Consider the following 24,561-nt stretch of genomic DNA (forward strand, 5'->3'; position numbering starts at 1 on the left):
AAATCAAGAAAACAATTCCACTTAACAGCATCAAAAAGAATACAAATAACTTTAAAAATAATGAGTACAAATTGAATAAATGAATATATTCAGCAGGGACAAAAGGCATCCACTGGAAACTACAAAATACTGCTGAAAGAAATGAAAGAAGACATAAATAAACAGAAAAACACCCCACATTTGTAGCTTGGAAGGTATAACATTGTTAGGTTGACAATTCTACACAAAAGGATCTGCACATTCAGTGCATTTCTCAACAGAATTCCCTGCAGAAATAGAAAAATTCACCCTAAAATTCATATGGAATCTTATGTTACCCTAAATAACAAAAATAATTTTGAAAAAGAAAAACAAAGTTGGAGGATGCACACTTCCTAATTTCTTAACTTACTAGAAACATATAGTAATCAAAACATTGTGGTACTGGCATAAAGACAGAGCCATAGACCGATGGTATAAAATGAAGAGCCCCCAGATTAATTCTCACATACATAGTCAATTGATTTTCCATCAGAGTGCGAAAACCACTCAATGGGGGAAATGACAAGTCTTTTCAACAAATATTGCGGGAAAACTGGATATCCACATGTAAAAGAATGAAGCTGGACCCTTACATTACCATATATACATATATAATTTATTCAAAATGGATCAAAAACCTAAATGTAAGAACTAAACCTGTTAGAAGAAAACAGGAAAAAATCTTCATGACTTTGGATTGGCAGTGGTTTCTGAAATATGACACCAAAAGCACAAACAACAAAAGTAAAAATAATAAAACTAAATTTCATCAAAATGAAAAACTTTTGTACAAATAATGCTATCAAAAAAGTGAAAAGACAACACACAAAATGGGAGAAAATATTTGCAAATCATATACCTGATAAGGGATTGATATATAGAACATACAAAGGACTCCTACAACTCAACAAAAAAACAACCCAATTCAAAAATAGGCAAAGGACTTGAACAGACATTTTTCCAAAGAAAATATATAAGTAGCCACCAAGTACATGAAAAGATGCTCAACATTATTAGTCATTAGGGAAAATGCAAATCAAAATCACGATGAGATAGATAATACCTCACACCTATTGGGATGCTATTTCCTGTTTCAAAAAAAAAGAAAGAAAACAGAATAAGCATTGGCAAGCATGTAAAGAACTAGGAACGCTTGTTCCTTGCTGGTGGGAATGCAAAATAGTGCAGCAACTATGGAAAACAGTATGGCCATTCCTCAAAAAATTAAACACAGAATTACCATATGACCCAGTAATTCCACTTCCGGGTATATATACCTGAAAGAATTTAAAGCAGGGACCCAAACAGATATTTGCACAGCCATGTTCATAGTGGCATTATTTATTAACAGTCAAAAGGTAGAAACAACCCAACTGTCCATCATGAATGGAAAAACCAAATATAGTATATACAGACAAAGGAATATTATTATATTTAATATACTCAAAAAGAAAGGAAATGTTGACACATGCTACTATTATGAATGCTGAAGATACTGTGTTATGTGAAATAAGCCAGACGTAGAAGGATAAATATTATATGGTGGCCCAGGGCTGGTAGGGTGGTGGAGAGGAGAATGAGGAGTTACTGTTAATGGGTAAAAGGTTTAAATTAGGAAGATGAAAAAGTTCTAGAAATGGATGGTGGTGATGGTTGAGTAACAATGAATGAACTTAATACCACTGAACTGTACACTTAAAAATAGTTAAAATGGTAAATTTTATGTTATGTTTTTATCACAATACAAAATAAATTTTAAAAAGTAAAAAAAAAAGATTAAACAAACTGAACAAATCTAAGTCTTCACTGTAGTATGAAATGATTCCATTTCCACATTACTGAGAAAACTGTATTCAGGAAAAGTTATGTGAAATACAGTGAAAGAAAATTTTATGTCATTATTTTAGTTATAAATGTATTCCGAATGGCTTTCATTGTTCCAATAGTTACCTGCTCCATTTCCTCCCTTTTGATACCCAGGATGCTTCCCATTAATCGTAACACTTCATGACGCTGATTTTTTGGTGTGTGGAAATGTCCAATAAAGAGGTTTCTCATTAGAACTCTATAAAAATGAAGGCAGAAACAGCTTTAGCTAACTCAACAAGTTATCCCATCCCAATATTTAGTGAGCCCAAACAATAAACACTAAGCACATAAATATTTAATTGTACTTAAACAACTTAATTGTAAAACACAAAACAATAAAATATTTTAAAGTAACTTAAAAAAAATCCTTGACACAGCTAATTAAGAATACTTCATACAACAACCCCAAATGTTTTTCAAACACACTTACTAGCCAGCCACCCATTTTCTTCAAGCAAATAACCCCCTGCGATGGTGCCTCATTAGTAATTCTCAGTGCCTGTCTGTGTTGATGTCAACCTTAAGAGACTCTTCAGATTTTTCCCTCCCCACCTTAAATGGTGATGGTAGTTTGTGTGCTTAATGGTTATGCTTCTATTTCCCTACACACATTTACTAAAAATTCGCTAATAATGTCAAAATCTGTAAAATATTAATGATATATTACATATACCTATGTAATAGGATTTCAGACCTAATACATTTGAGCAACTATGTTCATTTAAGGACAGTAAAGAGAGTTAAAAAAGTATTGGAAGAATAAACTTTCTAAGTGTAGTGATGTTTTAGTGCTTCCATATGGCTTTAAAAAAAAGAATTTGAGCCGAGAAAACCTATTTAATCAAGAGAAGAGAAATTATTCTACCTATCCCTCATTAAAACTACTCACATCTTATCACCATATAAGAAAAAGAAAAAGCTTTTAAAAAATTTAATCACATATAAACATCGACATGAAGTTTTTAATCATAAAAGTAGTCTCTATAAAATACATAAAAGTTAAAAGGCAGAGCATACTTGTCTACTTTTCCTTCTGTGCTGTTTACTAAAGTCATTAATTTCTTTTGTACATCATCCAGCATTTCTTGTCGGAGCTCATCTGTTTTAAAACATGTGAATAAAGATAGTTATTAACTGATTGAAATAATATGGATGAATATATAATGAGATTTAAGACATCTTTACCATGAATTTTGAATACATGCACTTATTCTAATTAGGAAGATTCAATTACTTCCATCTCTTCTTTGGTTTAGGGAACTAAGCTTGCTGGTATAGAAATTACTTAGAAGCCAGCATATGCATATATGCATTAACTCACATGGTTTACCCCCAATAAAGCAATCAATTCTTTAACAGAAAACTTAAAACCTCCCCAAAATTATACACACACACACACACACACACACAGTCACGGGATGTAAAGCACAGCATAGGGAATAGAATAGAGTCAATGGAACTGTAATAGCTACATACTATTGGGGGGTGTAGCAGATTGGGGAAGGGGTTCTTACTTTGTGAGGGGTATAAATGTCTAATCATTATGTTGCTTTATATATCTGAAACTAATTTTAAAAAAATAAAAAAGGTTTTCATTCTCTTCAGAAACTTAATAGCAAAGGAGATTTTCACCACTGCTTCCTTGCGGGAAACATTTCCAGAACTACTCATTAATGGGAAGAAATGGAAAAGACAGTTTTAGATTTTCCTTTTTCCATTTTCCTGGCTGGACTCTGCTTTTTGGTGAGCTAAGAAAAGTATCTAAGACAACTGACACCATGGCTCAGGATGTAACTGAGAGGCAAATTCTGGGGTGCATAAACTGCAAAATATAATTCACATCACGGCTTCTAATATACTAATTGAGATACTCCAATTTGACTGATTTAGATGGATGTTTGGACTCTTAAAATTCTTATTTAAAAAGGAAGCAAAATCTGTAAAATCTTGGTGAATTGTTGGAATTTGAACAGTATTAAAAGCAGTGTCTAGAATTATAACAGGAAATGCTCTGTACAGAAATTCAACTACTCCACAGGGCCAAGGATTCCTAGACTAAGAAACTCTCCGCCAAACCCATGGCGTTTACACCTGTCACCTCAGAAATGGATAGTTTGAGCTGAAGGAGATGCTTGTTAACTTCAAGTTAGATTACAAATTTCATTCTGAAAGAAATGAAGAGAAGGCTGCTTTGCGAATGGGGCTCTATTTTTCAAATCAAGAAACACATCCAAACACTAGACTCTGACCTCTTTCCACAGAACTACTCTTGAGTTATGCTGCATTTACTGAGTAGTAGCTGGATACAAGTTCCCTTATCAGATATATGACTTACAAATACTTTCTCCCATTCTTTGGGTTGTCATTTCACTCTCTTGATGCTATCCTTTGAAGTATAAAACTTCTTCATTTTACTGAAATCCAATTTATTTTGTCTTTTGTTGTTTCTGCTTTTAGTGTCATATCTAAGAAACCACTGCCTAAATCCACATCACAAAGACTTACTCCTATGCTTTGTCCTAAAAGTTTCACAGTTTTAACTCTAACATATAGGTCTATGATCCATTTCGCGTTAATTTTGGAACACGGTGTGAGGCAGGGGTCCAACGTTGTTCTTGTGTATGTGCGATCTCGTTGTTCCAGTGCGGCGTGTCAAAAGAACTTTCTTTTGGCCCTCTGGTTGAAACTCCATTGACTACAAATGTATGGTTTATTTCTGGACTTGCAATTCCCACTGCAAGACTTCTGCGAATACTTTTTCTTCTAGCTGGAAAACTCTTTTCCATTGACACTACCTATTAACTCCTATTCATCCTTCACATCTCAGTTCCCAGGTCACTTCCTCAAAGAAGTTTTCTCTGAACCTTCAAAATTAGGCCAGGTTCATCTGCTTTATATTTTCATTCTGTCTTGCACACTGCCTAAAATTCTGACTTAGAGTATTAAACATATATATGAACTGTCCAGTTTAACTGCTTGTAATGGCTTATGTTTTTTCTAAATTGCAAAAATCTGAATTGCAAAATGTAATTCGTGTAATAGGCTAACTCTACCAAAATAGATGGTTGCCATAACCATATTATAAAAGCAAGGTTTGTGTTTGGAAAATCTACTACAAACATTTCCTTTCCTGTCTTTCCAGTAAGGAATTTAAGCTTGGACATTAAAAAAAAAAAGAGCAAGAAAGAGAACAAGACTATTATTAAAGTCTGAGTCAGTAAAAGCCATTTTAGATTCTTACTGTGCATAAATATACTATGAACAAACGTTGCTGTCTGGGCCTTTTCTAGTACTACATTCTGAATGTAAAGAGAATTCTCAACTATCAGAAGAACAGCAAGTAAATTAAATTAACCACTCTGAATTAACCATCCCACTCACGAACTAAAGAGCCAAAGTAAAGATGGGCATGGCCTTCTCTTTCACCCTCCTTCTCTCCTTTCCATGGGTATAGAAAGGCAGCAGAGAAAAAGAGGTCAAACTCATCCTACCTCTACCTTCCATTTCTCTGAGATTTCCATTCTCCTACCTTTCTTCTAACATTAATGATTTTTTATATTTACATGTTAAAACGATAATAGTCTACATATATTAGGTTACGCAAATTATTAAATTAATTTCAACTATACCTGTTAACTTTATAACATGGCTACTAAAAAATTTTAAATTATACATGTGCCTTGCATTATGGTTTTATTGGATAGCACTGAATTGAAACATAACCAGGAAATAACCACTGTACTATACTGTTTCTTATTTAAAAAGCAAAGACAAAGCTGAATGATAAATAGACATCTTCAGAGTAAAATTTACAAAGCAGAGTTGATGCTGATAAAAACGATTTTAGTAAAATAAATTAGGAAAATATAACTTTGCTTTATGAAAACCTGATCAAGAAATCTGTCTTAATAAAGTTCAAGCCAAAAATATTTTCCTGATGAAAATTAAGATTGGTATAATTTCGATTAAAATCTCTGTGTTCTAAAAGGCAAGCTCAAAACATCCTTAAAGCCAAAATTACAGGGTGAAAGTTTCTGAAAATCATCAGAATACAAGTTAGTCCTGGGCTAATGTGACAGAGAACTGATAACTGCGTATGCTTGCAGGCAGGCAGGCAGAAGGTTACTTCAAATTCAAGTACCAGTTTAAATGTAAACTGCTATTTGAGTCTAGAAAAGAACCCTCAGAATTTGGGGGAAGAGGTTGAAAGGTTGGTATTAACCAGGGAAGGTTTAGAAAAAAAAGTCAAATACTGACTTCAAAGATGCTTACAAACTCTCTCTTCAGGAACCTTTATTCTCCTCCCATCAGAGATTCTGAATATTTCTCCAGAAAAACTGAATACTTATTCAAACCACAATTTGAAATCAGAACTGTATTTATATGGGCAGGCAAAATACAGCTATTCAGAAATGGGTTGTCAGCCAAATACAATATTCCTGTGAAATAATCTATCATATTCAAAAAAATCCTTAGGAAGTTAAAAAAAAAAAGGTGAGGGGGGGATACACTTTAAGCAATAAAGCAACTGAGATTTAGTCTAATTTAGGGAAGAGTTAATCTCAATATATGACATCCTAAGACCTGCCATATACGCCTCTTCTCTGTAATGCCACGCACCATGGTCTCCATCACTTGTTTTAAAAAAATCAAAATTGTACATAAACTGTAATTGACTAAAACAAATCAACACATCATAATTTTACATTTTACTTGTGATTAGTTAACACTGCACTATAATACTGTCTTCAGAGAACATCGTAAAATTAAGTCACACTCCTTACAAAGTCATTTGGCTATTTCATGACTAAGCTCCCTTGGACAAGATTCAAGTGAGGCTTAACCGTCACCTGACTAGACTGGGGGTTGGAGCGGACAGTGCGTCAGGAGACCTGCATATGAATTATGGCCCTGTCACAAGACCTGGATATGAATCATGGATCTGTCACTAGGGCCAGACTTGGTTGCCTATTTTGTAAAATAAGCATGCTTATCGCAAAGGATTTTTAGAGAATCTACTGAATGATTAAATGTGACTTTTCTAAACAGTCAAGTGCTATATAAAGCATTAGTACTCATTCATCTGCTTTCTTAAAATATCACCTTTCATCCAAGCCCTAACCAATATCAATAATATGTATCACTTTGGTTAACATTAATATTGATAATTTTTTCTCTATTTTGCCTTATTTGTCATCTTTACAAACCAAGGCAAAGGAGTAACAGTAGGAAGAAGAAAACAAAATGTGACAAAGATGATTTCATTTACAGATATTTCAGTAAATAAACTGAGTCTAGTGTCTTACTTGCACTGGCTACTTAAAAACTAAATTTAAATCTGATACATTAAGTCTAATATAAGGAAATTTCACCTCTTCACTTAATTAAATATAATCAAAGCAAAAGTTAGAAATTAAATGGTCTTTTATTACAAAAGTTCAACTTACACAAAATCATTTTCATTACACCACCACGTAATATTTTTAAATGTATTTATTTACATTTGAAGTTAAGATATATTAGTATCTGCTTTGTCTTTCAATTCAATTCTTTTCAACTGTATAGGACACAGAATTTTAAGGTGTAGAATACATGGTGAATACTTTCTTGTTCCATAATTATTAATTGCTAAGTGATATTCCACTTCCTAGCAATGAACTCACAGGAAAAGAATTTTTATTAATACAGTATAACCTCATTAATTTGAATTTCACTGGATCAGAATCAGTGATTAAACTGAAAGAGCAATGTTGAGGTCTACTGGATTATTTGTACAGTTAAATCATGTACAGTTAAATATGTGCATTTGAAAGAGGTTTTACATAAATATTTTTAATGTAACCAGATCAAATTTATTATCCCTCTCTATATTCCCCCCTCAACTCTCCACTATGAATTCAGATAATTTGTACTGCATTTTTCCATATCAAAACTAAATTTTTTTAAAAGACTGAATACTGTGAGTCAGGTTATATATTTATTTAATTTTTAAAGGTTCACATAGCCCAGCCATACTTCCCAAAGAGGACAATTTTGTCGGTGAGAAGTAAAGTCATAACAATAATTTTGCCACTTGCTGAATATCATCATTACTATAGAAAATATACTAAAGACAAAAGGCTTTTTTCTAGACTGCAGACTGAACCTCAATTCATTTCTGAAAGCTCCCTGTTGCAAATCAACACAGAGTAAATCTGGCCCCCAAAATGTTTTGTTCAGTTCACACAGAGCTTTTTTTGGAAAAACGTAAATTAGGTGTCATGTTAAAAAATTAGAATATTTCACATGAAAGTCGACATTTCCAGTGTCTTTTGAAAGATCTGAAGATCTGGCAACATTGGGCCCACGTTCCTGCATGCTAACAGTTGGGTGGAACTGAGAATTTGCTGCCCCGGATAAGAAACTCTACAATTCACCAGTCTCTACTCAATTCTATTTGCTCTTTTATGTTACAATTTGGGCCCGAGTTTACAATTTGTGTTTGTGATCCATACATATAGTTTCATTTTTTCACCTCTGCCCACTCAGCACTCCACCCCCACACACACACACCCCCTCCTGAGGTCATTACTAGTTCACCGGATCTACAGAACGTGCCACATAGTTTCACATGAATTCCTCCCTCTGTCTACAATGCTCTTCCCCAATTCCCTGCCTGCTTAGCTGTACCTATTCATCACTCAAGTGAGGTCAAGTCTACCCTTCACCAGCCTTTCCTACCCTTTCATACCACCATGACCAAGTAGAATGGATTACTCCTTCCTTTCGAAACAACTTGCTGCATGGATGTGATTACATGCAGTCTTCCCCTTCATGCCTGACTGTAAACCTCCTGAAGGTAGGACCCCTGTCCCCTTACCTTTGTATCTCTAGTGCCTATTTTAATGCTTTAACACAATAGAAAACAATGAATTTTTGATAAATAAACGGAAGAATGACTGATTTTTCTCTGGGAAGGGAGACTATCTGGGAAGAACAATGCAGGACAAAAAGAATAAATGATTTATATTCTGAACTACTCATCCACATGAGGGAAAATACACAAAACATATTAATTCAAAACATTCCCATCTCTACATAATTTACTTTTTCCTTTATATTTAGAAGAATTAATAAAACACACATGTAAAAATAGAACCATTAAGTTGAAAAGGGCTTAATTATTTATCTGATGCATAATTTTTTCTTAACTAAAATTTTGGCATTGTGTTGCATACCCAGATGTTTATATCATCACAAATAATTTTTTTAACCATTTATGTCAATTCAGAAAACTGCATCTGGTATTTCTTATATGTTTCCTCTAAAATCACCACTTCTGCCAAAAACATCTATAAAGAAATCCCTCAAAAGGTTTGGGTAACAAAGCGTCTGGGAATGTATTTGGCCTATGTTCAACAGGACATTATATGTTTTCTTGTATAAATCATGTCCTGGAAAACGGAATATCTTTATTTAAAATAAAAACTCTACCATCCAGCACCATAAAGGTAGTTCCATGAAAAACATTTTAAACTTCTCTTATATTTGTAGTTTTAAAACATGTTTTCATGCTTCATATTACAGGTTTAGTAGGTCTCATTTTATACATTCTTCTAGATTCTCTTTAAAAAAACAATCTAAGGAAATTTTCCATTCTTAACTCACAGAAGACTTTTTTAAAAAGCAGTCACCAAACATTTCTAAAAAAACACATCAGTTACGGGGCCCTTTAAGATACAGTTATAAACTGAAGACAGACCAAAAAGATTTTCCCAATGCTAGAATCTAAACTTGTATGGTTTATGAAAACTTATTTTTTCTTTGTGTACAAAATTCACCACTCTTTTGAATAACAAGTTATCAAAACAAAAACTATTTTGTACTTTCAATTTTATCCCATCATTTTCATTTAAGCAGGAATTTACCTCAAAAAATGATGGTAAAGAACAAGAAGCTTAAGAAGGAAAATTACAAATCTGGCCATAAATATAGCAAGATAGTCTATATGTGTGTATTTTGTCATGAATGACAATTCCATAGAAATTATGAACTCTGATCAACCCAGAATAGTTAATGAAAGACTCTATCCTTTCATAGAGGGCTAGTGTCTTGAGTTTAAAAAATCAATAAAAATAAAGGATGGCATGTGAAGTAAGTCTTTGGAACAATATCAAACAAAGAATACTTTTAGGTAAAATGTTGCAAGAATAATTTCTAAAAGGAAGGAAAGCAGTAATTCTTCTACCAGACAACACCATCTATTGAAACACAGCATCTGTAATATCTTGGGGTTTCCTTTCATCATTGCTTTCCCTTAAGGGGTGGTGGGGGGAGAGAAAGAAGTTCTTACATTATCAGGGTAAAATCCTACTACTGGTTGAGGGCTTTGCTCAAGTTCCTTTCCTCCCTGGAATGCCCCGGCCCTTAATGAGATTCCTGGGGAACTAAATATGCACCATCTAATGACCACCCTGGGCACCACTGCCTTCAACTGGGAACCTATGGTGCATCAATACTGTTACTTCCCCGCAAAGGGGATCCGATTGAGTGTGTCACACAGTATCTAACATGAAGCCACGTAGTTGGTTCTAATTAAGTACTTAATGCCTGATAAAGTGTCCTCATACTTTTCATTCAAAACCTATAAACACCCTGAACTCATAAGCACAGTTGCACACACATGGCACTAACAATTATGTATTGAATGATTGAAATCATCAACAATTTACTGTTTTAATACTGTTAATACACAATTGCTCTTTTCATGTCTGACCTGACCAGACTGAATCATATTGTCTCTGGTAGCAATGACATAGTCAAGTATTTTGAATAAAATGCCACTTTTTAAAATGAGTTTCCTAATATTGTTTAAATGTCGAAACTGCATATTAACTAATCATCGGTCTACAGATGCTGAGAAATAAAACAATACTTTGCCTCTAGATTCAAGTCTGTATGTGTACTTTCTTGCAACAAAAGCCAATCTGTACTTTTCAAAATTGTTTCTCCTGGCAAATATTTTTGCTGTCTGGCCAAGTTTAGCGTTAAAAATAAAGTACAGTATTACAACATCAATCAACATTTAAAGTACTTAATGATCTATGAAAGAAAATATACAGTGATTCTTTTGAAACAACCAAGCCAATTAAAGTTTTATTAATATTATCAAATCAAGAGTGTAGCTTTGAGAAAATAAAATCATATTTTTGTTTAGAGATATGAAAGCAATATCAAGAACTTAGGTAATAAAAGAAAAAAGATTGCTAAGAGAAAAAAGACTGGCAGAACAGTTTCACGACACAACAGAACTGTGTCCTTGCTCCCTTCCTGTCTGTGCAACACTGGCCTCCTGCCTGTGCTTTCAAACCAGTGTATAAGCATAATTTGAGCTTTTGCTGTAGCTAATACTGAGTCCACAAAATGAGTGCAAAGTTCCGATACATTTACAATGATTATAACTGTAATTTCTTACATGAATAGGGACCTAGGCCACCTAAGTCTTGTCATTTATAATCAAAATCTGAAAAAATTCTACTACTACTGGGGGGTTGAAATGGTACCTGAACAAGCACTAAGGGAAGCACGGACGCTGATACTATTTATCAACTGCAATAAGTCATAGACTTTTTTTCTTACCATCACCTACCGGGAATGACTCAGGTGGGTGTCTAATAGGGGACACGGCCTTAAATATTATACACACACACAGCATTCACACAGCACTGAGTTATCACAGACCCATGAGTTGGTTCAGAATACCGCCTTTCACCTCCAGCAGGCGCGCCCAATCCTAAGATATCAGTTCTCTGGCGAATCCCCTGGGTGCCCAGTGTGTCTCCTCTGGGCTGTTCACCTGTCATCCGGCTAATGCTGTAGTTGCGCTGGCCTTCGACCTAACGGGACTGTTTTCCCAGTAAATACTGCCTCCAGCAAAGGGCAAGCATTTTAACATTTAAGGTACAACCCAGAGGATACTGTTCTGTCGTCCAAGGAGATGGAGATACAGACAAATACAAGTCAGACTATAAACAACCATTTTCCTGACAGGAAGAACTATAGGAACATGGAGAGAACACGAGCTTTGGTCAAGGGGAAAAGATTCGAGTTCAAATCTCAGTTTAACTTGTAAAGTAGAACTAATACCACCTACTTTACAGTTGCTTGTGAAGTGTAAATAAATGAGAAGACTAAATAATACTGTATGTTATATAAAAGGTCCATGATACTCAGGGTATAATTGTTTCCTTGATGCCTATTTCGAGCCCCTCTATTAGATTTAGATTTCCAAGGCCAGCCAAGTCTTACAAAATAAACACAGGACTTTTAGTTGGGCAGTAATTTGCCTCCGAATCAAATTATCTTGAGGCAAACTACCTCACGTGACCTACCCTACTGATGTTTGCATCTCTAAGCATCTCTCACCGCCTGTCTCCTGCTGGGTTAGGCCAACACTTTGGCTTGTCCTCCGGCACCCATGTGCCAGCAGTTCTCCTCTGCTTGCCTCCCTAGCGTTCAAGCCACTGTTTCTGCTGTCTGACAGTCTCTCTGCTGTGGCGTATTCTTCTGCTTTTGCCTATTTCTAATTTCTATTTCATTGTAGGTGGTACCTCTTAATTCCTTAGTTACGTGTCTTACTGCCATGGAGCCAAACCTAGACACCTAAATTCAGTGTATTTCTAGATTCAATTATTACCTTTCTGATATTTTTAAATCATCACCTATTAAATGCAGCCCTAGAATAGCTTCAACTTCCTAGGGACCCTTAAACCAGAGATGAAAGGAGGATATGCCATCTTCTTCAGCTTTTAGATTCAACAAAGCACCTGATTATCTGAGGCCCAAGGGAATTGACAGGACTTATGAGAAACCTTATAAGCATTAAGAAATACATGATGAATGGCCTGTATGTAACACACCATCTATAATCACGAAAAGCTGCTTATACCCAGACATTCATTATACAGAAAGTCCCTCCTTTACATGACAACATTGCGCTAACACGTCAGAAGGCTTTAGGCAGGACGAACATGGACTGATTAAGGAGAAGTGATAATCATCAAAAATCAGGCCGGTCCAATCTCTCCCCTTGATGGCCCACAGGGTGACAGCCAACACAACTGGACAACTGGCCTGCCGCAACACCATGGAGAACTGACAGCACAGCCAGGGCCAACTTAGGACTCTGGTTTCACTTGGACCATATTCAAACTGAAGCAAATGGGTCATGGAAGATGGAGATGGAAGTCACCCACCAATGGAAGCTGGTTTCACTCATCTGTACCAACGCATGGGGGAAGATTACATTTGATTTAACACTAGTGTTGTGGGGGCGCGGGGGGAAGGAAAAGAAAAAACCCTACTTTGTTTTTTGAGTTCTTCCATTTGTTCTTCCTTTAAATCTAACTGTTCTGTGAGTCTTGATGCTGAATCCAACGCAGCATTTGCTTCATCCAGACGCTCCTGAGAAAGGAAAGTTCATTAATAAGCAGCATACAAAGACCATTTCACAAACTACAGGGCTGGAAGACATCTCGGAATCAATCAACCCTTTTCATTTCAGCCGATGAAGCTGTTCCTCTGTGACCTTGGGGGCGATCACACCACTAGCAAGTGTCAAAGACAGAACCCACACTTCACAACACAACACTGTCTCCTTTAGAGGAACTAATCAGAAAAAGACAACATGGGGACAAAAGTGAAAAGAAAAGTGGCAATAACAGGAATAAAAGCAAATACAAAAAGTCAAGAAATATAGCAACACACGTTCTTTTTAATTTTTGCAAGCCTGACTGGTATAAAGTTATGTTTCACTATTACTTTATTACTTTAATTTTTGCTTCCCTAACTACTAGTGAATTTGAGCATTTTTGTTTTCATGTTTACAGAACAGGTACACCTGCTCTTCTGAGAAAATCTCTTTGCGTACCTTGCCTGGTTTTCTGCTGTGCTGTCTTTTGTCAGTTTGTAAGAGTTCCTTGCATAGTAGGTGTGAACCCTTTGTCATCAGTGCTACAAATATTTGCCAGATCTGCCATTTGTCTTTTGACTAAATATGTTTTGCCGTGTGAAAGTGTTTAAATTGTATATAGTCAATTTTGCTTTTATAGCTTCTTTTTAGTCTTGGTTAGGCTCCTCCTTGCCCATAGTTTGTACATGTGGTCTTCTAGATTTTCTTAAAAAGATATTTATTCTTTACAAAAATATTTACATCTTTAAAATAATGTTTCTCAATTAGAGCGCGTTTAACATTCCTGGCCCCTGACCACTAAATGCCAGAAGACCCAGGCAATCACCGTAATAACCAAGGGGACCCCCAGATTTCCAGTACCACTCGTAGCTGAGAATCCTTGCTTTAATACAACTGGAATTTACTTTTGTATACAGTGTAAGATAGGGGCCCAATTTTATTTTCTTCCATATATTAGATAATCGATCCTATTTCCCCATTAAACTGAAGTTAGTTTAGGGTTTAGTTTTAAATTCTCAAATATATCTTGAGCTCTATTTCTGGATTCTCCTTCTTTTCCACTAATCTAGTCAATATGATATTGATTTATGGCTCTATTTTGATATTTAGTAGGCAAGTCCCTCCTCACTGTTGTTCTTTTGCACAATTTTCTTGGCTACTCTAGAGTATTCAGTCATGTAAATCGCAGGTCAAGTTTTATCACCTTGAATCAGAGTGTGATAGCTTTTTTGATGCATCATCTTGGATAGGCTCTAGTCTCCAGTTATTCAAATATATCTAGATTGAATTGCTATAAAGGTATTTTAAAAATATAATGAAAGCCTCTAATCAGCTGAATTTAAAAAGCTACATTATCCTGGATGATGAGGGTGGGCTTGACTAATCAGTTGAAAGTCCTTGAAAGCAGGACTGAGGCTTCCCGCGAAAGAGAAGACATTGCTTCTGTGGATATCAAGTTCCATCCCTAACCATGGAACCATCCTGTTTGTGATGCTCCTTCCTGCCCTCCTATGGACAGAGCTTTGGTCCATGCCTGAGAGTTCCAGCCTGCCTGGGTTGTCATCTTCCCATTCTGACTTCCAGCCCTCTAAATTTCGGACTCGCTTAGCCAGCCCCCACAATCACACTGCCAGTTCCTTGTAAAAATCTCGTAGGTGTGTATTCACATATATCATCCATATCTATGTGTATGTGTGTGTGGGTGTACACATGTATATTCATACGTAAAACTTTAATATTCAAAACCCACAAAACTAAATATAATATAAACGAAATTTAAATAAGCTTTGAAATTATATTTTTTAAAACCATGTAGCATTTAAGAAATTATTAAAACTTAAAATTACATCAAGACGTTTTCAAAAACTAACATTCCATTTTGTTATTCTTTCTACCATTTGTTTGGTTTTTATTTCATTAATTTCAGCTTGTATCTTTTTTTTTTTTTTTAGTGTGTTTTTCCAGGATCCATCAGCTCCAAGTCAAGTAGTTGTTTCAATCTTGTTGTGGAGGGCATAGCTCACAGTGGCCCATGTGGGGAATGAACTGGCAACTCTGTTGCTAAGAGCAACCAACCAACTGAGCTAACCGGCCAGCCCTGCTTTTATCTTTAGTAATTCTTTCTTTAGTTTCTCATGACTTATTTTGTTCTTTTTCTAAATATATGCTACATTTTAAATTAAAAAAAAATAAAGTTAGTTTAAAAAGAAGACATCTTCTATTCCAACAATATGGCAGACTAGATACTCTGGACCCACTGGAAACAACTAGAAGGGCTGGGTAAAATATTCTTTTTAAATATGTTAATGAGTTGACCAGAAAGTAAGCATAAATGGTCAATAATGTATTAAAAGATGCCTGACATCTTTAGTAGTCAGAGAAATGCAAATTAAAACCATAAGAAGATAGCCCTTCCCACACAGCACATAGACAAAAGCTTAAAATATTCTGATAATGCTAAGTGTTGCCGAGGATGTAGAACGAGCACTCTAAGTACTATTGGAAGGAGTAAATCAGCACAACTGCTTTAGAACACCATTTGCCATCATCTAATGAAGTCGCCATCATGTAAAATTGCTCACATGGACCCATGACTCAGCAATTCCAGTGCAGATACACACCTGAAACTCCTGCACGAAAGTGCATAACCACATTGTCTGTACAGCAGACAATGAAAATGTCCTTTACCAATAAAATGTGTACAAAATTATATATTCATGCAATAAACAGAGCAGGAAAATAATGGACCATCTGTACACAGTAACATGGCTGACACTCATGAACATAATACTAAGCAAAAAATGCAAGTCACAGAATAATTTTTCAATTTACATACAGTTAAAAATTCCATTTATATAGAGTTCAAAAATATGCAAAACCAAATGGAGTATTGTTCAGAAATGCAAATCTATGTGATAAAACCATAAAAAAACAAGGTGCTGACAAACATAAAATTTTGGAATAATGGTTATCTAGAAGGTGGTGAGTAGAGGATAAGACGTGGAGGAGTGCGGAAGGAACTTCAAAGGATGACACTCTACGTCTTATACTGGGTGATGAGAACGTGGTATTTGCTGCGCTGTTCTTATATTGTATACATATTATCTAAATATTTCATAAACATTTCAAAACTTTACAGGAACCATAGTTTCACTTATTTGGAATATTAATGTGCCTGAACAGCACATTTACCATTAATGACAGGTAAAGAAATTTTATTATTTTTTCCACCAGCTATCACCAGAGTTTACTTATGACTTAGAAGTTTATCCTCAATCTAAAAGCAAGTCACTTGGTATCATATTTCTTCACGAGGTTTCATTTTATTTATATCTTACACATACTTTTTGTATCTATGAAATACAGCACACTAATAAAGAGAAAAATATTTTAAAGGATTATGCTGCAAAAGAAAAAGATCTAAAGGGTTAATATACATTATTTTTATCCATATGAAACAAAGTACCTAATATATTTTGTTGAAAACAATTACAAAGTTAAAATTGTACATTATTTTTTTCTTCAGTGATCTCTAAAATACCTATCTGTGCTAAAAATTGTAAATGTCCTATCATCGCATATTTGCTGTGTCTACTCTAAACTATAAGTCACACAAGGAAAATCCTGAGTATCTTGTTCACTATGTCCCAGCATAGAATATTAATTAGCCACTCAAGCAATATTTAACAAATTAATTGTTTAGGAGATTATTTCCAAGACAAAGATTCTACAGGTAATTGTTTCATGAGTAATAAAATTTACCAGATACAAATATTTCAACCAACCTGTAACAACAGCAGTCTTTCTTCCAGATTTTCTGCCTTTTTTTTCCATTCAGCTATTAGCTGTTTGTTCTTTTCTAGTTCAGCTGAATACATAGCTTTTTCCTCTAAAGAGGTAAAAAAACGTTGCATTAGTATTTTGCAGTTGTGTGATAAAATTAGAATTTTAAACCACTTGAAATTTAGTAATTCAACAAAAACAGTTCAAATATCTCAAGAAAATTATATATGCCTCAGTGATAATATTAACTGGAATTGAAGTGATGAGATCAGTTTCCTCTGCCCAAAGTCTTCTCCATCTTGCAAACTCTTCTTTCCCTTTGGAACTCCACTCAAGTATTTCCTCTTTGGCAAAGCTTTCCCTATGGCCTCAGTACCTCACCACTTTGCACACGTCCACTCTAGTATTACATAGAGTAGAGGAATCATATATTTAAAATTCAAGATTTCAACCAGGACTAACCCTGGCCTATATATGTACAAATTTAAAGCTTAGCTTAGATGTAAAACTATAACCCCTGTTGCTTCATTAGCCTCATATCCCCTAATCCCCCACCCGTCCCCCATTAGCAATTAATTCATTGCCGATAATTACTGAATGTATGAATAAACAAACGGATGGGTGAATGCTCAAAAGGGGGTAAATCTGAGGATGGGAGGTAGATGTGAGAAAGCATATTCGGTTATGAGGGTAAAACTGCTCTGGCCGCTGTTATTGTGTCTCCAGAAAAGTATCTCCACCTGGAGTAGAAAGCGTAGTTACCTCAAAGTACAAATGAAGAGCTAAGAACAAGTTCATCGATATTTCAAAGCACAGCAGTTACTGGTGATTAACTCTTCGAAGTGTTCAACCTCCAAGCAATATCTCAAAACCTAACCATCTTCTCTACGTGTGCCTCTCTCTTCCTTTGCACCTCCCTCTTTATCACATGATTGTCCTTTCTATGTAACCTTTATACTTCCCCAACACTCACCTTAACTTGTCGTAATATGATACTAAACAAATTTTTAATAATTACTTTACATAGAGTTTATGACTAAATTGTAAAAGCAGTCTAAATCAACTCGTTAATGGCTACTTATCTTTTCCCCCTATAAGTGGGTAACCTTTCAAAGATATCCCATCCCATGCCCAATCTAAAATAGCACTCAAATAAGCCAAAATTCCCAATAACTACAATATGTTTTCTTCACGGAAAGACTGACCATACAACTTACCTTGCTGGAAATGCTCTAGTACCATCTGCAGGTTGGACAGTGAGACAGCATACTGCTTTACTTGTTCCTGGGACATAGAAAGCTGCAGGGCAGTTTCATCCCTTTGCGTGGAGATTACATTCAATTGTTCCTGCAATGACTCTACCTGCAAACTGGCTTGATGGCTTCAAACAAAAAGAATAAAAGTCAAACTGTTTCTATTTAGGTACTTTACCAAGATGAAACATCTTCCCTACATTTTACTGAATTAAATGCAAATTAGATTTCAAAGTATTCAGATAACTTTAACAAGATGGAAGCCTCTTCCCTACTTTTTAAAAATTGTGGTAAAATAGATACAACGTTTGCCATTTTAACCATTTTTGAATGTAGCGTTCAGTGGCACTAAGTACATTCACAATGTTGCATAACCACCACCACCATCCACCTGCAGAGAACTCTCTTCATTTTCTGCAAGCTGAAACTCCAGTCATTAAACAATAACTCCCTTTTCCTGCAGCAACCATAATTCTACTTTTTGTCTCTATGAATTTGACCTTCCTTACACTTTACTGCATTAAACTCAAGATAGATTTCAAAGAAACCTGAAGAGTGCCTCTAATCTTTGTTCTCCATTTTTGTTAATACAACCATCTTTTCTGTCAAAGTGACTTTGAATTAATGGCAGTCATTTTAAAGACAGAATTGGGCTAAACAAGAAATGTCACTGTAAGAAAAATTTACAAACAGCCTGCAACCTTTGTGCTTCCAGGCTAAACCTCTAAGATGTAATTTATCATAAAACTGTAACTTGTAAGGGATTTCGGAGGTCATTTTGTCCAGCTTCCTACCCAACAAACAAATGAATTCTATGACAGCCCGTTGCTTTTAACGCTTGCAACCACAGTGAAGTCACAGCTTCCCTAAGGTTAGCACGCTGATTAACTGCTGATTACTAGGTAATTATCTTTTACCAGCAGGTTGCTGCTTGCATTAAATAACCCCTACACCTGCCCCACATTATAAATCAGAGTTCCCTAAGAGATTTATACAGCATCTATCCAGGCTAATGTCACTGATGTACTTCCTTAATGTATAAGTATTACATAAAAAATATTGCAATAGCCTTTCCTGGGTTTTTAATATCCAGTTAAATCCTTATTCAAGAGCTGCCCATCAAAGCTCATTAAGAGCAGCTAACTTTGAAGAAACGTTACCCAACAGCACCCTCTTGTGGAAGGAGAAGTAAATTGGTAACCAGGAGACAACTGCCCTCAAATTCCCTGGACTTTATTCAACTTCCCTGATGAGCAAATCACTCAAAGGGTGATTGTAAGGAGGAAATGAGCTGTGATGTCACTCAAAAAGTTAATAAACTACGAGGTGTGACTGTTGTTAAATAAGGGGTCAAAACACCATAAGCTGGTTTGTAGATTTGAGTTATGTATGTAACAAATATTTACTAAAGATCTATTAACTATGGGCAAGAATATGTTTATGGGAAGAGTACAAAATAAATGGCACCATTCCTACCCTCAGGGCCCTTACATCCCATGGGTGGGAGAAAGTGTAAGACAGATCAACAATGACCTGCACCCTAAAGTAAATACAAGTGCCCTATCAAAGACACAAAATAAGATGCAGGTTCAAAGGAAAAAACATCCCACCAGTGTTTGGTTTGGATTTGAGGAGCGGGGTGCTAAATAAATCATTCTTTATGAAGGAAATGCTTCTATTCAAAGAAAAATTCTTCTACTCGAAGAACAGGTGGGATTACTAGAAAAACTGTTAGGGATCAGGCCCCCTTTCAGATAGAAGAAAGACTATGAACTGAAAAAGTAGAAGAAACAGGAAAATAGTAGCTGTATCTGAAGAACTGAGTGATACAGTTTGGATGGATACAGATGATAGTGACAAGTAGGGTTAAGGAGTAAACAGCCCAGGACCAAGTCACGGGAGTTGGCCCTGGTTTTGAAAAAAGGAGCAACACGGTCACAGCTCTACTTAACGAAGGGTATTCTGTCAATTATTATGAAGGGTAAATGAAATGGGGCAGAGATTAGAAACTGGTTTAATTAGAGAAAAGGGCCTGAAATCGAAAGGAAAGATTATCAATTTTATAAGCCTGAGGATGTTTTGGCATCTCTGCCAATGTGAAACACATACACAAATGACCATTCATTGTTTTCATTCCCATTTTAAACAAGTTTTCTTTCTGAGCATGCAGGCATAATCATACACCCTAGGAAGTGAGGGCGGAGGTCACCCTCACGAATATTGTCTTTACTGGCCCATAATTTCTTTGCAAACAGATATAATATCTATTATCTCCTCGTATCTCCCTCAGCATCACACATAGTAAAAAGATTAATACAAAAACGCATATACCACTAATGGCAATATAAATGGGCATGATTCTTCTGGAAGATTTGATGGTACATTTCAAAAGCGTTAAAAACGCCCTTTAAAACAGAACTTCCATTTCTAAAACTTTACGCTTAGGAAATAATCTGTTATCAACACAAAATACCTATCTTGAGATATCTTAGTAATTTTGAAAAGTTGAAACACTATACGTGTCCAATAATAAATGATTGGATTAAAGAATTTACGGCAATCCAAACAATGGTATACTATGGAGCCACAGAATGTTATTGCAGAAACATATGGATTAGCATGTACTGATACTCATATTAAGTTGATAGAAGCAGGTTACAAAACAGTATGAATAGTATGATCTCTGTTTTGCATGTATATGTTACACATATATACATATACATATGTATGTAATATGTACACACACATACAGATGCATATAAAGGCACAAAAAACAAGAGTATTTCTGGGTTTGTGGGACTGTGGCTTTATGTTCTTTTCAGTTTATGTGATTTTCCTAAAGAGGAAAATAAAATGTTTTGTAGTAAGGAAAAAAAAGAAAAACAAGACATTTTATTCAGAAAAATAAAATTTTTAAATTTTTAAATATTTAAGCAGGACCTGGTTACTCAGACGTTTTAATAAACCAAGAGCTAATTCATATTGACCTAGGTCTTTACCATGTTACTTCTTTTACTCTCTCCCTTCTTACAGCCAGACCTTGTTCAACTTTAGATCGTCTGATTAAAAATAGTCATATAAATTACATTAGTTCTGTTGGGAACCAGAAAAGGCTAATTAAATCAGTCCGGATTTAAGTCTAAACTCCTAAGATGATGAGAGGTGATTATTCTAGAGTAATGGTTAAGGTTCAGAAAAACTTCAGTTTGAATGCCAGATCTGGTGAAGAGAAATAGATCTAAGTAAGAAACCCACACACACTCTGTGCCTGACCTTGGAGTGGTAACTAAATAAACCTCTTTACCCTAAGTTTCTTCATCTGTAAAATGGAGATAATACATTTTGTGAGAATAAAATGAGGTAACATGAAAAATGCTTATTGAGTCTTACCCCCAAGAAGTATTGTAATATTAAAGCTAAAAAAAATGAGAAAGTTACCTTGCATTTTCCATTGCATTAGAGGATGAAACTAGCTTTTCCTCCAATACTGTGACTCTCTTTCTTAGTTTAGCCTCTCTATCTTCTGCAGCCAAAGCTTCTCGGGTATAAGAATCTTCTGTTTCTAAAAGATGGTTACGCAATCTCTCTAGCTCCTGGTTTAAGCGTAATTCTTTGTCACGTAAATGTTGAACCTAGATAGAGGACATTTCTTTATTTTTCTTCTATAAAATGCTCCCTCTCCCCCTGCCCCACAAGCCACTTATTATCAAATCTTTTCCCCATTATTGAAGTGTGTTAATGTATACTAATTTCTCATACTGCAAGATGTATTTATGCTAGGAAAAGTCTCCTGAAATCATCCTGAATATTCATTGGGAAGGTTTACTTTGTAAGATCTCATTCCCTGTGGCTATAATGGAAAATGGAATTATACAAAGTACTAGGCTTTTTGTGACAGACCAGTTTTTCAGTAAATCTCATTTTTTCCCATATTTCATGGGTGGGAAATTTTTCTTATATCCAAAATATGCCATGGTTTTCACTTTTTTTTCTCCATTAAAAAAAAAGAAGATACAATGGAGTTTCAGGTGTACAACCTAATGATTAGATCACGGCTTTCACTTTTGAAAACTGAAATAAAATGCATTTTGGGAGATAAAAATCCTACTATAGCACACCAGAGGAAGACTAAGAAAAAAATTCCCTAAGAAAGAAATTCGTTTTATATGGTAATCGTTACAGTTTTCTTACTTGTTATTAAACTTAGTGCCTGAATCACTGTTTCTTTAAAATGAAAGTATACCTCATTCTGTACAGCAGTATTTTCCATTTGCTTCTGTTTCAGGGCCAACATGACTTGATCTCTCTCCTTCTGAAATGTAACTGTCTTCTCCTGCAGTGATTTAACTGCATTTAAAAGTTGATTTAACTCCCCAGTCTTGCCCTTTTGGAAAGAAATAACTTTAGCTTTAAAGAAAAATACATTAAAAAAAGATATTTCTTCATTAATTTCAAACTATAATTATGTCAAGGTCATCAAAAAAGGAGTCTAAGAAATTGTCACAGTCTAAAGGAGCCTAAGACTACATAATGACTAAATGTAATGTGGTGCCTTGGATGGCATACTGGAACAGGAAAAGGACATTTGGCAAAAAATTAAGGAAATTCAAATAAAGTATGAACTTTAGTTAATAGTAATGTATCAATATTGGTTCACTAGCTGTGACAAGTGTACCATAGCAGTGTAAATGTTAAAAATAAGGGAAACTGGGTGTGAGGTATATGGAAATGCTATCTTTGCAACTTTTCTAATCTAAAACTACTCTTAAAGAAAAAGTTTATTAGAAATGTTTTAAAAAGAACTCAAAACACACAATCTCTTCAAATTTACCCTACGTAGTAAAGTGTTCACAAACCCCAAAATCAGTCAAAAAAGGTGTGTGTGTGTGTGTCCCATTCATCAAACATACACTATTTTTGTTAGAGAAAGGAACAATGTCAAGATGCTAGCAGAGGAGAGAAAGGGAAGTCTTTCACATGCACAGCCTGTTTTCAAAGAACATTTTGGCAACAATTTAACAAAGGAAAGCAACTCTGGAATGATACCTTGCTAGATGGTTGTGATAATTTATTCCTGAATGCACTGCATACAAGTACAATATATTAAAGACACCAGAAACAAAAGATAACCCTTCATTGCAAAAATAGGCCCAGGAATTTAAGATGATACCTTAGCTCGAGTTCTAAAAAGCACAAAAGAGACAAGCTATTTACAGCCAATGCTTTTCTCTGTTTTAAATATGCGTATCATATGAATCTAGTTCTATAGTTAGGTGTCATTTTAAATTTTCATGGCAAGTTTCCATTTCTTTAAGAATATATGTGTCCCTCGAGACAAATGATCTAAACCAAAACATAAAACATCTGTTCCTTTTATCTCACCACCTCCTCTGGGACAGGGAAGCCAGTATTTTCCAAGTAGCTACTCAGGTAAAAAAGAACAAATGCTTGAAAATTAAATAGAGTTGAAGATCTGCTCAGAACATCCCTGTCTCCCTAAAGAAATGTTATTTATTATATTCAAAATATAATAAAAGTCCTCTTCAATAATATAGAGTATCGGAAGAAATTGATTGTTTCACACTAATTACCCTCAAATACGACTTAACATGGGAGCTTCCTGAAAGGTAGATGAAATCTGCACACTTTAGATCTATAAATGTCAATGAAACAATTAATTTCTACAAGATCCTAAAACTACAAAAGGAAAAAAATGTATTAAGAGAATCCTTCCTCTACTGTAATCTCCCAGCCCTAAGACAGGACACTTCGGCTGGTGAGCAACAGAAGCTTCTGCCCCTTTGCATACCACTTACAGACCAGACCACAGAAGCTACAGCAGGGAGAACCCCTCCACACTAGCAGTGTACCTATTTGATTAGACGGCAATGGAGGGGAAAGTGAAGTAAGACTTTTCTTACCACATGAAAACTACCTCAAGCATTCCCAAACTTTAAAATCCAAGACTCTAAGAGAACTTAACTGGCAAAAGACGTTAAATCATTTTGTGTCTTGTGCCTGGCAGCACGTAAACGCTCAAGAAGCACGTGTTGCATATTCTCATTTCTTTCACAAACTTGTACTAAAAATATAGAAACCAGAGTCATAGAGCACTATGAAACAAGCCCTGCACAGCATCCATCTCAGTATAATTAATTATGTCTTCCTTCAATGCATTCTTAAATA

General features: G+C 35.2%; 1 protein-coding gene across 1 annotated transcript in view; it reads right to left on the bottom strand.

The window, feature by feature from the left end:
* TRIP11 (thyroid hormone receptor interactor 11) overlaps positions 1-24,561 on the bottom strand; it is a 66,394-nt gene that overhangs the window by 14,871 nt on the left and 26,962 nt on the right. The window contains exons 12-19 of the mRNA XM_081048992.1: positions 23,546-23,558; positions 22,619-22,759; positions 21,814-22,007; positions 18,340-18,503; positions 17,125-17,228; positions 13,233-13,332; positions 2,908-2,989; positions 1,972-2,086 (exon numbers count right to left, since the gene is read on the bottom strand). Of these exons, the coding sequence (XP_080905118.1) occupies positions 1,972-2,086; positions 2,908-2,989; positions 13,233-13,332; positions 17,125-17,228; positions 18,340-18,503; positions 21,814-22,007; positions 22,619-22,759; positions 23,546-23,558 (913 nt within the window). The remainder of the gene's footprint in view (positions 1-1,971; positions 2,087-2,907; positions 2,990-13,232; positions 13,333-17,124; positions 17,229-18,339; positions 18,504-21,813; positions 22,008-22,618; positions 22,760-23,545; positions 23,559-24,561) is intronic.

The sequence above is a fragment of the Rhinolophus hipposideros genome (genome assembly GCF_964194185.1).
Source record: "Rhinolophus hipposideros genome assembly, chromosome: 5".
Taxonomy (NCBI): Eukaryota; Metazoa; Chordata; class Mammalia; order Chiroptera; family Rhinolophidae; genus Rhinolophus; species Rhinolophus hipposideros.